Source organism: Atractosteus spatula, chromosome 17 (genome assembly GCF_055471065.1).
Source record: "Atractosteus spatula isolate fAtrSpa1 chromosome 17, fAtrSpa1.hap1, whole genome shotgun sequence".
NCBI classification, from domain to species: domain Eukaryota; kingdom Metazoa; phylum Chordata; class Actinopteri; order Semionotiformes; family Lepisosteidae; genus Atractosteus; species Atractosteus spatula.
Window position 1 is genome coordinate 4,098,073 of NC_142722.1, and position 17,065 is coordinate 4,115,137.

The 17,065-nt window shown below is 56.4% G+C and overlaps 2 protein-coding genes across 3 annotated transcripts in view; both read left to right on the forward strand.

Moving 5' to 3' along the window:
- LOC148818851 (phosphatidylserine decarboxylase proenzyme, mitochondrial-like) overlaps nucleotides 1-2,705 on the forward strand; it is a 16,617-nt gene extending 13,912 nt beyond the window's left edge. Inside the window, exon 4 of the mRNA XM_088936050.1 lies at nucleotides 2,574-2,705. Coding sequence (XP_088792176.1) covers nucleotides 2,574-2,705 — 132 coding nt within the window. The remainder of the gene's footprint in view (nucleotides 1-2,573) is intronic.
- LOC148818852 (phosphatidylserine decarboxylase proenzyme, mitochondrial-like) lies at nucleotides 2,574-16,452 on the forward strand. 2 transcript variants are annotated; one of them, XM_088936049.1, is made up of 7 exons: nucleotides 2,574-2,911; nucleotides 10,009-10,174; nucleotides 10,756-10,992; nucleotides 11,710-11,848; nucleotides 12,022-12,171; nucleotides 12,970-13,130; nucleotides 14,514-16,452. In XM_088936049.1, exons 1-7 carry the CDS (start codon nucleotides 2,865-2,867, stop codon nucleotides 14,736-14,738), a joined length of 1,125 nt encoding a protein of 374 aa, XP_088792175.1. In that variant the 5' UTR covers nucleotides 2,574-2,864; the 3' UTR covers nucleotides 14,739-16,452. The 2 variants fall into 2 exon arrangements, with proteins under 2 accessions (XP_088792175.1, XP_088792174.1); XM_088936048.1 differs by having other exon boundaries at nucleotides 2,909-3,117.
- The last annotated feature ends 613 nt before the right edge of the window (nucleotides 16,453-17,065 follow it).

Below are 17,065 nucleotides of genomic sequence, written 5' to 3' on the forward strand. Positions count from 1 at the left end.
AGCAGTGTCTCCAGTCCAGTCAGGAGTGTGTCAGTGTGTGAAGTCAGGGGGAGTGTGAGAGGAGAGGGACAGCAGTGTCTCCAGTCCAGTCAGGAGTGTCTCAGTGTGTGAAGTCAGGGGGAGTGTGAGAGGAGAGGGACAGCAGTGTCTCTAGCAGTGTCTCCTGTCCAGTCAGGAGTGTCTCAGTGTGTGAGAGGAGAGGGACAGCAGTGATACTGCTTTTTTACCTTTACCTACCCTCCATCTCCGCTTCATTTCAGGTAAATACATTGGTGTCCCATTGCACAGCACTTTAATCCAGGTTGGAGTTTCCCAGAAGCAGCCCTCTGTTACAAATCCCTAGAGGTGAAGCAGAAGCGCTCTCTGTTTTCCATACATTAGCCCTGTGCGTTTTACTGTAAAATAAATTTATAAGCACCTGCTATTGGCAGCAAATAGTAAGATCTGGGGTGGACAGTGGTGGTGTGATTCCCTGTCAGGTGTGTGCCATGTGAATGTGCTGCAGGGCCATGCACACACCTGTGGGGCACTCCCTCTCTTGGCTCTCCAGGGCTGAGCGCAGGTCCAGACAAGCCTGCAACCTGTGGGTGGGAGTAGAGGGACAGACTGTACTGCAGGGAACTGGACCGGACTGGTGCTGGGAGAGGAGGAGTCGTCGATGTAGAGCTGGGCGGAATAGTACAAGCTGAGAGGCAAGAGAACAGCAGACGTACAGAGACAGAGGTGCACTTACAGTGCAGTAGCACTGTAAGAAATACTCTGGGATTGGACAAACATTCTTCCCTGAAATAACACTTCTAATCCCAGAATTCCCACAACTGCCAGAACAGCTCCCAGTCCTACTGGGAGTGGGAGGAGGGAGGGAACTCGGATGAGCTGGCAGCCCAGTACGTGGTCTCCTGTCACAGCCTGAGGAGCAGCGAATGACCCACTCAAATAACGTTCGTACTGCCATCAGGCGTGGCAGTAAAGCTGTTTGAATCCTGATGTATACAGTACAGCAGCTCGAGGTCAGAGGGCCCCTCAGGAATGTAGTGACAGAGCCCTCAGAGAGAGGGGGAGGGGAGGAGTGAGAGAGGGAGGGGAGCTGACCTCAGCCCCTCCTGCTTCATCTTCCTCTGCTCCAGGCAGGGCTCCAGCTCCTGGGTGACCTGCCAGGTCAGCCTGTTCGCAGCATTGAGCAGCCACAGGGCTGGACTCTGTGCAACCTCTTGGACCCCTGCTGTTCACAGCGAATTAGGCAGCCACGTCTGTTGGTAATATTGAGGTGCACATGACTGAGACTGCTGGAAACAGCCAGGGTGCCTGGGCCCTGCGGGTGACACGTTCAGACAACACGCCCGGACAGGTCACACCTCTGTCGCCTACAGCTGTGGACGGTAGTGGGGACTGCGGGCGGTCGTCTTCTGTTTGTCTGGGCCGCCGTCTGTTCAAGAGTGCTGCGTCTTTCAGGGAAACCTGGACTGGGTCAAGCTGCTGTGCATTGGGAGTCTGCAGTCTGGTTCTGTCTCATTGTCCTCACTGGGTTGTAAAGAGATGAAAGAACCTGCACTGACTGGCAGCTTTTACGTGTTAGGACTCACTGTGTTTAGTAGAGATGATGTACTGACTGAGCTCTCTCCTCTCACACTCCCCCTGAATTCACACACTGAGACACTCCAGACTGGACTGGAGACACTGCTAGAGACACTGCTGTCCTTCTCCTCTCACACTCCTCTGAATTCACACACAGACACACTCCTGACTGGACTGGAGACACTGCTAGAGACACTGCTGTCCCTGAATGCACACACACTGAGACACCCGACTGGACTGTAGACACTGCTTCTACTTTGAGAAGCATTCTGGAAACATTTACCATCTGAATATTCTAGTGATTGTCTTCAGATGTTTACAGCTGTGAAGATTTCTTGGGTGTTGCAACAGGGAAAATCTTAAATGAGTTAAAACTTGAAAAGCCAGTTGCATCTTCAGTCTGAGAGCTGTTAGGTTTTTGTGGCTTGCTTAATTACACCTTTCATCACTGGAGATGATGATGATGATAATCTTTTATTATTGAACACAAGGAGGAATAACACTGTTAGATTTTTTTTGCTTCGAAGCCCTGCTATTTTGGGAGGAAAAATCGAGATCGAGGCTTTGGCATGCAGTACTCATGTCGGGAGTGTCTGAGTCAGGCCGTGCAGGAGGCTCGCTGCAGGCAGGACCAGGCAGTGCTGTCGCGCTTGTGTCATCTGAGCATCAGGCCTCTGCTGCTGTCTGAGACATCGGGCCTGTGCACTCAGACAGTGACAATCAGCGCCCCTGTCTTCAGACAGCAGGCTTCCAGCCTGTGCTGCCCGCTCTCCCAGAATCCGGCCTTTCCTCCCTAATCCCAGAGCTCGCCTGTCTTGATTCCGGGGGTGGGTGTCTTTATCGAAGGCGTGCACCTTTTATATTCAACACGGCAGAGCCGAGGCTGTCCAGGGAGGCAGCCTCCACACCCGGTCGGCCCGGGGAGGCCGGTTTTCAGCCGGTCGGCGCCGGCGGCCCGTCTGCACTCGGTTCTCATGGGGCTGTGTTTTCTCACAAAGCCGGCAGGGCCCCCCTCCCCCACGCGGCCAGCCGCTGCGCGCTCAGGAAGCTGCGGCTCCGCTGCGCGCGCGCGAGAGAGAAAGAGAGAGAGAGAAGAGGCAGGAGAGCATCAGCGCTGCTGCGGCGGCTGAGACCCGCCGTCGAGCAGGGACATCAGCAGAGCCTCGCGCGGAGGAGGAGGAGGGGAGGAGGAGGCAGGATTATCCTGGACGGCGTCACATCCGCCCGTGCCGGAGGCTGAAGGCCAGCAGGAGAGAGAGAGAGAGCTCAGCTCTTTAAATCGCGCGATCATGTGCCAGGGCTACCTGCGGACAGCGCCGTGGAGTACAGGGAAATGGTGAGATGCTGCAGGTCTTTACATAGTCCTCCTTCTTGCTACAACCTCCGCAGAGTTAAGGTCCATGCGCGCAGGCTGCGGCCGGGCAGCGGCTCGAGCCAGGCAGGGGAGCGCGGAGCGCCGGGGGGGGGCAGCGGCGGCGAGGGGGGGGGCGGCGGCGGCCGCAGCGAGGCCAACGCTGCTCCCAGCCACCGGACACGATTCAGGTAACTACCGCTGGACGGCACGGCACTGCCCGGTGCCCGCCGACTGACCCCGACGGACCCACGGACTGACTCGCGGGGACTGGCGCAGCTCCAGAGAGGGAGGGAGGGAGGGAGGAAGGGAGGGAGAGGGAGAGCGCAGGGCAGGAGGGGAGAGGAAGAGTCCGCACCAGCTCAGCAAGACTCTGGACAGAGGTGGCAGGCCTGCGAGGGAGAGGCGGTGGGGGAGTGTGCGTGTTGTGTGTCGGCGTGTGTCATGTGCAAAGCCCTCTCGCTGTGGTGCAGAGCCCGTGTTTGGCCCGCTTACCCTGTAATGCCCTTAAGCTTTCCTGTGTGGTTTCTGCAGTGCTGGGCTCTCGGGCTCAGGCAGAAACAGAGGGAGGCCGCCGGTCCTCGCTCTCTGCTCTCTCACTTCCCCGTTGTGCTCTGTGGGGTTTTGCAAGCAGGAGGAGGAAGTTTTTGCACTGTCCTTTCTCCCCCAGCCCATCTCGGTGTGTTTGCATGAGAAAGAGCTCAGGGCTGAGCGCCGGTGCCTGTGATTGGGCACAGTGCGTCTGCAGTGAAGAGGGGAGGGGGAGGGGGCGCGGAGAGGCAGGCAGGCAGGCAGGCAGGCAGGCAGCGGGGCTCGGAGGCAGATCAAACCCAGCGGAGTTGGGGGCTGGGAGGCCAGACCCCTGGTGCCTGTTCTTTGCAGTGGGCGAAGGGACCGGCAGGGCGGCTGCAGCTGTGCCCAATCCGGGCTCGTTCCGGCCAGATCCTCTAGGCAGCGCTGGGACCTGCGTGACGCGCTTGTTCGGTGTCAGTAAGGGAGGATGCGTGCTTGCCGGCTGGAGAGAACTGGAACGTAGAGGGAGTCCGGGCTCCACCGCGCTCGAGAGGTCCGACAGCAGACGTTGTGGAGAAACTGGGAGTGGGGGTGAGGCGTGAGCGGTTTCCGAGAGATGCGCGTCTTGGTTTCTGAAATGGCTGGCTGTGGCGCTGTGCGGTGTGGCGTGTGTTGTGTGCAGTGTGGCGTGCGTCGTGTCTTGCGCGGTGTGAAGTATGCTGTGGTGTTGTGCAGTGTGGTGCGTGTATTGTACTGTGGGGTGCGCAGTGTGTCTGTGGCACGGTGCCGTGTGTGCGCCCCGGGGTCTGGAGGGGTTCAGTGGGCTGCCTGTCCCTGCAGGACCCAGGAGGTGTGTGTGGCCATGGCTCTGTGTGCTCTCTGCACGGGAGAGGGGGAGAGGGGGAGAGGGGAGGGGGCTGCTTGCTGCACCCCTCGGTCTCTCCTCTCTGTTGGAGGAGACCCTGCAGTGCTGGGACGAAGTGCTGGAGCTTCCCAGAGGCTCTTCCAGTCCGGACAGGGGAAATAATACCAGCCTTCCCAGAGAGCGTCTGCCTCAGGCCCTGCAGTACCGCTGCTGTCGTGCCCACTCTGCGTGCTGAGCGCTGTCTCTCGTTCACATCGGGGGCAGCGGCCCTGGCAGTTTTCCGTGCCGAAGGCTTGGAAAATCCCAGTGTTGTGGGAATGGCCTCCTGCTCTGCGATTCTCACGCCTCCCTGCTCCCTGAAGGCTGCAGCAGGTTTCCGAGCGATCGGGCAGTGATGGGCTCGTGGTTTTCTCTGCGTACCGGCGGCTGCAGTAAACAGTCACGCAGCGTCTGTCAGCGTTGGTGTGGCTTGGATTTTGTACTTTTTGCACAGAGGTGCTTTTTGTTTGTTTGTATTTCTTCCTTTTTGGCATTAAATAAAAAATCGGTCTGGCTGGGTTTATCATAAGCCTTTCCTCCAAAGCAAGATTTGCTCCTTGTTGCTAGAAAGCAGCGGTAGGACATTGGATGTTTGTTGTGGTTTGGCATCCCGATTGCAGGCTGGAAGTGAAAAGGCGTCTCTATGATTCTGCCTGCTTTAAGGAAACACAGCTGGGTTATTCCTGGGATACTTTTGCCCCAACCTGGATAGCTGTTTAATGGCTCCATGGCTTCAGATGATGCTGTTTAATAAGGCTGTTCTGTCCATAGGATCATCAACTTACAAACGAGAGGCCATTCAGCCCTGCTGTTTCTTGATGGAAAGCAGGGCATCAGCTTCAACAACATGGCTGTGAAGCTTGTTCCACAATCCCGTCACATTTTGTGTAAAGAACTGCCTCCTGCTGTTGGTTTTAAATGCACGTTTCTTTAGTTTCCACTTGCATCCTCTGTTTCATGTTCCTCCAGCCTGTCAGTGTGGAACATTCCCTTCAGGTTAAAGAGACTCAGTTCCCTCAGCCTGTCAGTGTGGGACACTCCCTTCAGACTAAAGAGACTCAGTTCCCTCAGCCTGTCAGTGTGGGACACTCCCTTTAGACTAAAGAGACATAGTTCCTAAAGCCTGTCAGTGTGGAACATTCCCTTCAGACTAAAGAGACTCAGTTCCTCCAGCCTGTCAGAGTGGGACACTCCCTTCAGACTGAAGAGACTCAGTTCCCTCAGCCTGTCAGAGTGGGACACTCCCTTCAGACTGAAGAGACTCAGTTCCCTCAGCCTGTCAGAGTGGGACACTCCCTTCAGACTGAAGAGACTCAGTTCCCTCAGCCTGTCAGAGTGGGACACTCCCTTCAGACTGAAGAGACTCAGTTCCCTCAGCCTGTCAGTGTGGGACACTCCCTTCAGACTGAAGAGACTCAGTTCCCTCAGCCTGTCAGAGTGGGACACTCCCTTGAGCTCCAGAATGTGTCAGGTTGCTCTTCTCTTGACTGATTTCAGAACAGAAATATATTTTCTATAACATGGTGACCAGAAGTGTACACAATATTTTAAATAAAGCCTTACTGCTGCTTGGTGTAATTTTAACATCACCTCCCTTGATTTAGATTCTGTGCTTTTAACTCTGTGTCCTGGCATTTTGTTTGCCTTTTTATTGCTTCCCCACATTGTCTGGAAGATGTACATGTGTGCTGACACTTCAGTCACATCTGCTCAATCCTCCTCCTGCAGGACTGTGCTGCTGCTCTGAGCGTGCAGTACCACCCATATCAACTATCCGTGTGCTGTCTGAGCTTCACAGTGTTCCTGCAGTGCTGGAGGGATGCTGAATGCATCACTGAGCGGTCAATTTTAAAATCAAAAGCAGCTACATGCATTCTGGGACTCCAGGCTACCTGGAGGTGACCATAGCTGTTCTGTCGTTGACTCATCAGGGCAGAAGACTGCGAGACATCGGTTTCTGTTACTTGCAGTCGGCTGGGTGCAGGAGCTGTGGTCTTGCGCTGACAGGCCGAGAGAAAGTGGTGTTTCAGTCCTCAGGTGTGCGTGCGTGGGAGGGGCAGGTGAGGGACAGGACAGGTGAGACTGGAGGCACAGGTGAAGGGGCAAGGTGGGAGTTGCCTGGATTTAGGAAGAGACCAGCCCACCTGCAGGGCTGGGAGTGTGGAGCCAGTCTGAGGGTCATGGTGAGGTCGTGGTCGGGACAGGAGAACTGGGGGGGCCTCTTGGATCCCCTCTGCTCTGACCTGTTCCCTGAAACGGTCAGCCAGTCCTCCTCCTGTCCTCTGATGTAAGGAGAGAGATGGCTGGACGAGCGTGGTGCCTTCTGGGGGCTCCTGAAGAGACCGGGGAGGGGGGAGCTGTGTGGGTGTGAGGGTACGAGGAGACTGTGGACTAGGTGGACATGAGGGTCAGGGGGTGGTGGGCAGTATGAGATGACCAGTGAGTCTGGAATAAAGGTTCCAGGTGAAGGGTCAGTCTGTAAGAGTGTAGGCTGATCTGGCGCACAGATGCGTGTGTTGAGGTGGAAGTTGGGGGGGTATCTGGGCTGCACGCGGTGATGTTTTCAGGATGCTCCTGGCTCAGTGGCGTGGGAAAAATATCCGTCAGTAAGAGACGATCGCGTTTTTATGGGCCCTGAGAGAGTCTTAAATCCCAGGTGAGCCCGCGGACTGCTGATTTTAAAGGTGGCTCCTTGCTCTTTCTGACAGCTAGGCGGGCTATCCCAGCAGTCCGTGCTGTCCGCATGCTGGATTAGTCTGCTACCTAGGTAATCGCTTTCAGAGGAAGTCCTGTCTGACCCAGTTCCCTGACACACAAGCGATAATCTGGATTAGGAAGTATCATGTCACCTTGCACTTCTCCATACTTAATGCATGTTAGTGTTGTGTTTGTGTCCTTAACCGTCTTAAAAGTTGTGATAAGCCGGGTGTTTTTAGGACAGCTGATCTAGGAAAGGTATATTCAGTCCCAGGTTAGACTGTAGCTCTGCTGCTCAATCCTGAGACTGGTGTGGCTGTTTTTAATGTCCTGGGTCATTACAGAGAGCCCAGAGAGGGTGGTTTAGTGATGTGCAAGAACACACAGCACCCTGTTTTAATTTATTTGATCAAACATTTTGTATGTAGAATCCTGATGGGTTTTCAGTGTGTCCCGATGAAACCCTGCAGGGGTCTGATTTCCCCGAGCGTCCTGACAGAGGATGCTGGGAAGTCCACCCCCCTTCCTGGTCGGCCAGGGAGCCCCTGCTGGCTCAGGTCATGAGGACACACTGGCCCTGACCAGGTCCTGCTGTGGTGACCCTGGCCTCCCTGTGGCAGGCTGCTGTCCTGCAGGCTGGCCCTGACCAGGTCCTGCTGTGGAAGATGTATTGCACAGTATAAATATATTGCACAAAAATCAGTTGTAAACAGGAAAACCAGCTGTAAACAGAATTCATGTTTAGTCCAAAAACGGGTCAGTGTTGCCCCTGCCCAGGCACACAGTGGATGAGTTGTACAGTCTTGTGACAGAAGGCCAGAATGGCCTCCTGTAGCGCTCCCTGTCGCACCGTGGGTGGATCAGCCTATTGCTGAACGTGCTCTTCATTTCCACAAGCATGTCATAGAGGGGATGGGAGACGTTGTCCATGATGGCCTCTAGTTTGGACACCATTCTCTTCTCAGGCACTACCTCCAGGGTGTCTAGATCAGACCCAGTGACAGAACGACAGTTCCGACAGAATGACCTAACTGGCTCTTCTGATCAGCTTGTTCAGCCTGTTAGACTGCTGCTGTCCTGCAGGCTGGCCCTGACCCAGACCCGTGTTAAAGGGGGGTTCCTACAGCACAACACCCCGATGGCACCCAGGGGTCGCAGTGCTCACCCCTGTCCAAACGCCACTCACTGGGGAGCCCCCCCTGTCTGCCGGAAGATCTCTTGCCCCCAGAAGACGATGACCTTGTCTCTCTTTGCCCCAGGGGTGGTCTCCGCGCCTGCAGGCCCTTTTGGGTCTGCTGACTTGTGGGATACTTCCTCCCGGGGTCCCCTGAGCCGTGGCGCCCCAGTCCGACGGAGGTTCAGGGGTCCAGGAGGGGGCTCGTCCCTCCCTGCCTGCGCAGAAGCGGAAAATCCCGTCCTTTCAGCCAGCTCCTCTCCCAGGAGTGCCCACGGCGGCCGGGCCGGGCCGTATTCACCGCTCTGCGGGTCCTGGTCGTGCCTTTTACTCTTCTTGCGGAAATGACAGGCGGAGATTTCTTGATAGCCGGTCGTACACATCCTTAATCAGCCAACTCCGGTGTGTTCAGAGAAAAACGTACATAGGGCAGTGGTCAGCGTTGCTGCCTCGCAGCACGGGGGCACTAGGTCCCATTCCCGGGGTCTGTCTGTGTGGAGTTTGTACGTTCTCCCTTTATTCACGTGCGGTTCCTCTCGGCCCTCTTGTCGAGAGACACGCCGGTAGGGGTTGTGCGTCTGTGTCTGCCCTGCGATGGGCTGGAGTCCTGTCCAGGGTGTGCCCTGTGCCCAGTGCTTGCCAGGATAGACACTGGCTCCCTCACGACCCCCTGTACTGGATAAAGCGGTCAGACAATGGATGTGCAGTACGTGAGCACTGTATCAGTACTGGAGGAAGCAGGCAGCTCTCCTCGGCTCTGTTTTTCATCAGTCACATTATGCCCAATGAGCTGTTCACGCGCCATTTCGACTGGTGTGTTTGCATTGTGCAGCAGTAGGCAATTAGTGTTGTTCGCTGCAGAGGCTGGGGTGCCTGATAGCCTGATACTGTTTAATTGCCTTGTTTTGGTCTCGGGAGATGAGTTGGCCTGCAGTGGGCTCCTTGCTCACTGCTGGTCTGTGCCATTGGCGTGAATCTCTGTCCCTCCTCTGTGGTGGTGTCAGAGTCCTCTCATTCATGGCTGAGAGGCAGAGACGTGGAGACGGGGGAGAGGGGACAGGGGAGGGGGTGAGAGGGGCACGAGTGCGGCGGACGTGTCCGACGATCCCCACGCGGGCCGGGCCCTCTCCCGGTCAGCCGGCCCAGCCCCACGCTTACACCCGGCCTGGCTTGGGCCAGCAGCCCCTGCAGGGTTCCTGCATTCTCAGAAGTGGTGGAGAGGGCAGCACACCGCAAACCCAGCATGAGGGTGCGTGTATCTGTACGTGTGAGGGGTGGGAGCTTGTTTGCTGGAGCTGGACTGCCGGCGTGCTGACTGTTTGCTCTGTGCTTTGAGCTGTGCCAGTCCTGCAGCAGTGTGAGAGAGGCGTGTCCCGCGACAGGGTGACGGACAGGACCTGTGGCCTGAGGATGTTAGGAAATGACGCTAGTGATAGTGACCACGTGTCCGAGTGTGACTGTAAGGATGTCCGCAGTACTGAGCTCTGATCTAATCTGTCCGTCTGCCTGTCTCTCTTGTCTTGTTTGTCACGGTCTCTCTCTGTACTTGTACTGGGTCTGTCTGTCTGTCTGTCTGTCTGTCTGTCTGTCTGTCTGTCTGTCTGTCTGTCTGTCTGTCTGTCTGTCTGTCTGTCTGTCTGTCTGTCTGTCTGTCCTGTGTCTGCACGTGTCATATCCCATGTCCCATGCCTGTCCTGATCTCTCCCATGTCCCCTGCATGTTCTGATCTCTCATATGTCTTTTGCGTGTCCTGATCTCTCCCGTGTCCCCTGCATGCGTGTGCTGCGTGTGCAGGTTGCAGTTTCCTCAGCTGGCTCTGCGGCGGCGGCTGGGCCAGCTCAGCTGTATGTCCCGTTCCACGCTGAAGCTGCGCTCATGGCCACTCTCCTTCCTCTACTACTTCCTGCCCTTCGGTGCCCTCAAACCCCTGGCCAAAGTGGGCTGGCGGCCCACCAGCAGGGTGAGTACTGTGCCAGGGCAAGTGGGCTGTGTGCCTGACCCGTGGTTTCACGAGTGTGTGCGTGCGTTATCCCAGCATCCAGACCCGCAAAACCCAAACACCGTCACTGCACGAGCAGCAGCAGGCTCCTCTGTCCCTGAGCTGCTGAGCGCACCTGGGCCAGCCCCCCGCAAGGGGGGGAAGGAGAGGAAACTGAAAATGTGTCTCCTGGATTGGAGGGGGCAGCCGCTTTTAAATTGAAGAATGAAATTCACAGAGTCTGCTGGGAATGGCAGGGCGCCCTCCTGTCTGCCTGGGCCATGCTGTGAGCCCGGCAGAGGGACGCTCCACCCCCGACAGACGGTGCTGACCAGGGGGCAGCTGCTACAGGCAGGCAGTGTGCCCGAGTGCTGTCCGACTCGTGCGGAGCTCCGGTTCGTGCTGGCAGACAGCTGTGCTGCCCCAGATACAGGCGGGCAGTGTGCCCGAGTGCTGTCCGACTCGTGCGGAGCTCCGGTTCGCGCTGGCAGACAGCTGTGCTGCCCCAGATACAGGCGGGCAGTGTGCCCGAGGCTTGCCCTGACCGTGCCCCTCTCCGCCAGGTTGCCCTGTACAAGTCCATCCCCACGCGCCTGCTGTCCCGCGCCTGGGGCCGCCTGAACCAGGTGGAGCTGCCCACCTGGCTGCGCAAGCCCGTGTACAGCCTGTACATCTGGACCTTCGGCGTGGACATGAAGGAGGCGGCGGTGGAGGACCTGCACCACTACCGCAACCTGAGCGAGTTCTTCAGGAGGAAGCTCAAGCCGCAGGCCCGGCCCGTCTGCGACTCGCACTGCGTGGTGAGGCACGGGGCGAGGGTTCTCCAGAGTTCAGTCTGCCTCCCTCCCTGCTGCTGGGGATCTGGCGCTCTCTCCCTCTCTCCATCCCCGGCGCTCTCTCTCTCGCGCTCTCTCCATCTCCATCTCTGGTGCGCTCTCTTTCTCTCTCTCTCAATTCAATTCAATTCAAGGTGCTTTATTAGCATGACCGATGGGTACAATCAGTGTTGCCAAAGCAAATAAAAATAATACAATTAACATGGAACAAAACATAAAATAAAAGTAAAATACAATCTACAGACATATTACAGACATTTACAACAAAGACATATCATATCATAAAATATTTACATATACTGTAGACAGATGGAGCATTCTCTCTCTGGATTATTATTGAGAGACAGGCTCACTGTTCCTCAGGCTGGGACAGGAGATCACAAACTGTATTATTATTATTTAGAGACAGGCTCATTGTCTGTTCCTCAGGCTGGGACAGGATATCACACACTGTATTATTATTATTGAGAGACAGGCTCACTGTCTGTTCCTCAGGCTGGGACAGGAGATCACACACTGTTTTATTATTATTGAGAGACAGGCTCACTGTCTGTTCCTCAGGCTGGGACAGGAGATCACACACTGTATTATTATCATGATGATGACGAAGGTGCCTCCTGATTGTGCCTGATGGTTTCCTGCTGTCTTACTGCCTGTGATCTGTGTGCGTGCCCTGTGTAGATCAGCCCGTCAGATGGGAAAATCCTGCACTTTGGTCGGGTCAAGAACTGTGAGGTGGAGCAGGTGAAGGGGGTCACCTACTCACTGGAGACTTTCTTGGGCCCACACACATGGGGCGACGGCCTGCCTCTGAACCGCAGTGAGTACCCCGAATCCTTCTCTTCTCTCTTGGATTGTGGGTCAGTACCTCCCTGTATTACTGGACCTCTGCTGTGTTGCGTGGGAATCCATCAAGCACTGGGGTCATGTGAAAACAGCTCCTGTTCTGTGTACATGTCTGACGTGGCATGACGTGTGTTTCTGCCTGTCCAGATGAGGAAGACTCCAGCTCCTTCCAGGATGTCCTGGTGACGAAGGAGGGTAACCAGCTATATCACTGTGTCATTTACCTGGCGCCAGGTGACTACCACTGTTTCCACTCACCCACTGACTGGAGGGTGGCACATCGACGGCACTTTCCAGGTGAGGAAGCTTTCCTTATGCATGTCCTACAGCACACCTGTCCCGCACCTCGCCTATACCTGTCCTACAGCACACCTGTCCCGCACTTCACCTGTCCCTGTCCTACAGCACACCTGTCCCGCACCTCGCCTATACCTGTCCTACAGCACACCTGTCCCGCACTTCACCTGTCCCTGTCCTACAGCACACCTGTCCCGCACCTCGCCTATACCTGTCCTACAGCACACCTGTCCCGCACCTCGCCTGTCCCTGTCCTGCAACACACCTGTCCCTGTCCTACAGCACACCTGTCCCACACCTCGCCTATACCTGTCCTACAGCACACCTGTCCTACAGCACACCTGTCCCACACCTCACCTGTCCCTGTCCTACAGCACACCTGTCCCTGTCTTTCAGTATACCTGTCCCGCACTTCACCTGTCCCTGTCCTACAGCACACCTGTCCCTGTCCTTCAGCACACCTGTCCTACCTGAGAGGCTCACACACAGTCTGCTCTTCCTGCTGACCATATTAAGAGCGCGTTTAGCTGCTTACCTCAGCTGAGCCCTAATCCCCCTTGGCGCAACCTTGGCTCTGCGCAGGCTGGGTCTCTGGAGGGCCGTGGGGACAGACAGGGAGGGGCGGTCGGTCAGGCTGGCCAGACACCCTACAGACCAGCTACGGGCTCGGACTCTTGTCCCGAGGGGAAGAAATAAAACAAGCAGTAGCTGAATTTTCCTGGAAGGAAAGGACCTAAATAAGAAACTCTCCCAGCAGAGATCAGACAGGAACGTTTTTCTGTCTCCCCCTCCCCCCAGGCTCCCTGATGTCTGTCAACCCGGGAGTGGCTCGCTGGATCAAGGAGCTGTTCTGCCACAACGAGCGAGTGGTCCTGAGTGGGGAGTGGACTCACGGCTTCTTCTCTCTCACGGCCGTGGGCGCCACCAACGTGGGCTCCATCCGCATCTACTTCGACAAGGTGAGACCCCCCTGCACCCCAACACCCCTCCCGCTGCCGGCCTCGTCATGTTTTTGAATGTGCACGTGAGTTTCACACGTTCCAGCACCTTTAAAATGAGACCAGAGGAGGAGGCTCCCGCGCGGGTGAGCTCTGGGGACCCCTGTCCTGCTTCTGGTCGCCCAGCTCCTGCTCTCTTCTTCCGGCCGTGATCTCGGCTCCAGAGTCGGAACGTTTATTTAACTTCATAATAAGATTAATCGCAACGGTTTTCACTGCTTTCGGCTCTGAAACCTGCTGGCCGTGGCCTTTTCACTATTGCGTTTTGCAAGGAAGTTCCAAACCTCTGGAATATTTGCAGGTTTTATTTTTCCACGCAGTAAAGCAGCTCGTTGGTTCAGTTAAGGCTTCCTTTCGGTCACTAACCTGCAGAGGGGGCACGCTGCTGACTGAGCACGGGCAGGGCTGGGGTGGCGGTTCTCTTCGTCACCCCTCCCTGGCTCTTGGCGATCACACTGGGGGAGTCGGAGATTGAGGGAGTCCCAGTTTTGTTTATCTGTGTGACGTCTGCTTGGAGGACCTCCATGCCGATACTATCAGCAGTTCTTCTGTAGCGCCCCCTGTGTTCGTGAACAGAATAAAACAGGAACTGGACACTGAGTTGAAAAGAGTATGTAATTAAGAGAGAGAAGAGATCAGATCACTTTATTGGCCCTATAGAATCTCTTGTATTAGAAATTTCTTTTAGTAGACCCCAGCTTGCTCTCCATGAGACACACAGACAGATCAGAGCGCAGGGTCAGCCATTTATACGGCGCCCCTGGAGCAGTTGGGGTTAAGGGCCTTGCTCAGGGGCCCAACGGAGTAGGATTCCTCTGCCGGCCGCGGGATGCGAACCGGCAACCTTCCAGGGGCACCGTATAAATGGATGACCAGGCGCGCAGATCCTTAGCCACAGAGCCACTGCACCGCCCAATTTAAAGTACTAAGAGAAATGCAGCCAGAGTGCAGGGTTAACAGTGTCCTGCTCTGTCCTCTCTCTCCTGGGCTTTGCAGTGTGGGTGATGGGAGGGGAAAGCAGCAGCTGTGGAGGACACAGAGGAGCTTGCCAGCTCCCCCTGCAGGTCTGCAGTGGTTAAGGCACCACCTACCTGCTGCAGGCGCTTTAAAGATTTCTGCCTCTGCTCCACTGTTTTGGGCAGTTCTGGGTGTGCTGTGGAGGCTGAGAAGAGGTTGTAAGTGTGGGGCTGTGCAGACGCAGCCCTGTCTCCTGGCTGGCAGTCCTGTGAGAGGGGACAGAGCACAGAGTCACTGCCGTTCCTGCTGAATAGGAGCATTTTCCTCTGCGTGTTCCTCTCCACCTCCTCCCCGTTCACTCCCTCTCTCTCCTGTTCCCCTGTGCAGGACTTGCACACCAACAGCCCGCGCTACAGCAAGGGCTCCTTCAACGACTTCAGCTACGTGTCCAACAACAACAGGGAGGGGGTCTACATGCGCAAGGGGGAGCACCTGGGCGAGTTCAACCTGGGCTCCACCATCGTCCTGCTGTTCGAGGCCCCCAAGGACTTCACCTTCAGCCTGAAGGCGGGGCAGAAGATTCGCTTCGGCGAGGCCCTGGGCACCATGTGAGCGAGAGAGACTCCGGCGCAGGGCCACGCCGAGACTCGGGACTGTGACGCGCGGTCCCGGACACGCTGAGCGCTCCAGTCCAGACAGACCCGCGCGCACGCACACACGGCCAGCCCCCCTCCCTCTCTCTTCTCCCTCGAACGCGCGCTTGTATAAAAACGAGGGCGTCCGCGAGCCGCCGGAGGTTTTGGACTGGCAAAGCCGTGCACCGAGCGTCGTCTCTCGCCGGCACAGCGGAGGCGGCTACAGACACGGAAACACGAGAGCAGGGTCAGACGCACACGGCGGGGCCCAGCGTCCTGTGTTTACTTCCGCCAGGCTCCCGGCTGCCTCTCGAGTTACACTGAATTGATGGAAGGGCAGCTGTACGAACGCTGTCCACAGACACCCGTCCTACAGCGCTCTTCTGTGCTGTGGGAGTGACCTCTGCGCTGCAGGAGTGACCACCCCTCTGGTCTGGGGGAGTAACCGACAGCTCCTGCACTGCGGAGGTGCCCTCTGCGCTGCTGGAGTGAACGACCGCTCCTCCCCACTGCATGAGTGACCACACCTCTGCGCACCGGGAGTGACCTCTGTGCTGCGGGAGTGACCCCTTCTCTGCGCTGCTGGAGTGAACGACCGCTCCTCCCCACTGCATGAGTGACCACACCTCTGCGCACCGGGAGTGACCCCTTCTCTACGCTGCTGGAGTGACCGACCGCTCCTCCCCACTGCATGAGTGACCACACCTCTGCGCACCGGGAGTGACCGCCGGCTGGTGCTTCCTCGTTCTGCGGCCCTGTTTCTCCCCGTGACCGTCCGCGCTCGTCCGCTGTCCTGCGGCCCTGCCCGTCCCTGTCGCCAGTGCCAGCCCCCCTGGTGAGCGGGAGAAGAGGTGCTCGGCTGTGAGCAAACTGTACGTGCTGCACTTCACACGTGCGAACGGATGACTTTTCCTCCCGTTCACGAGCGCGTGCCCTGTCAGCAGCTTCAACACGTGGAGGAACTGGGTCCCATCCTGTCAGCCGAGTGTTGGGGGATGTTTCAGCGCTTGCACCTGTAAGTGCAAGATACTGTCGCTGGGGTTCTTAATAAGATCAGTGTTGTTTAAACCGAGCAAGAGTCACAGTTAAAAGCCAAGAAATGTTTAAAACCAGAAAAGGCTGATGTGTTGTGGGTGTAAATTAATGGGTGATGTGGCAGTGGAGGCTGAAGGCTGGAGACTCTAGGTGCTGGTGCTTTTTAGGATTCCCCAGTAGTGCCAAAATTAAAATTGCTGTTATTTTCCACCAGTTCCTTGTACCTTTGTGTTGGAAGGACGGATACTCCACTGTGAAGATGCGTCAAGTATGCTCGCTGCCGTTGCAGGGTCTGGGTTGGGTTTCAGAGGAGTCTCGCCTGCAGGGAGTCCTGAGCTGTTACTCCACCCTGGCAGAGCGCTGGGGAAACCAGGGAACTCTGACCCCAACCTGAACCCGAGTCTGAGCCTCCACCGAGAGGTCATGGGCTGGGGGGTAGCTGATTTCACTGAGGGGCCTGTGATGCTGAGAATTCTCTAGGCTGAGTAGCTCCGGTCCGTTAAGGATAAAAAAAACACATCCTGACTTTAGATTTAGTTGCACAGTATTTTTATATGTACTATGTAAAATACTTGAAACATGGTCTCATTCAACACTGTGTACATGTCAAAGGTTTTCAAAAATTAAAACATTAAATTTTGCCTCTTCGTAATAAACAGAAGGGTTGGTGGGTTTTTTTTGCTGAAGCCTTTCAAGGGGTCCATGTGTGGGCCGGGGCGGAGTCTCGTCCCCCCCCTGTGAGTACAGCACAGCGGCTCACTGCAGCAGCTCCAGGATTGGCCACTCTTACTACTCTAACCCTCCAGCCTGGAAACCCACCGGTCATCTGAGACTGCCTCCCCCGCCCTCTGGCCCTCATGTCCGTTTTGTCCACAGTCCACAGCTGCCACCCTTCACACTCTTTGTGCAGCATCAGGCTGCCATCATCACCTCCAACCAGGTTTCCCACAGCACGTGCATCCACCTCCACAACCTCACACCCCTCGGCTCGGCCATACTCCCACTCTCGCCCACCCCCACACTCTCTCCCACACGGCCCCCCTGGTCTCTTCAGTAGCTTCCAGAAGGCACCACGCTCGTCCAGCCATCTCCCTCCTTACATCGGGGGTCAGTAGGACAGGTTTCAGGGAACAGGTCAGAGCAGAAGGGATCCAAGAGGCTCCTGGTACCCCCCAGTTCTCCTGTTCCCACCATGACCTCACCGTGACCTTTCACAGGGCTGCATAATCATCACCAGACTGGCTCCACACCCCGTCCTCCCCATTAGTA

Coding starts and splice junctions, on each gene's coding strand:
- LOC148818852 (XM_088936048.1), top strand. CDS start 2,909: ATGGTGAGATGCTGCAGGTCTTTACATAGTCCTCCTTCTTGCTACAAC. Junction 10,175..10,755: donor GCTGGCGGCCCACCAGCAGG/GTGAGTACTGTG, acceptor CCTCTCCGCCAG/GTTGCCCTGTACAAGTCCAT. Junction 10,993..11,709: donor TCTGCGACTCGCACTGCGTG/GTGAGGCACGGG, acceptor TGCCCTGTGTAG/ATCAGCCCGTCAGATGGGAA.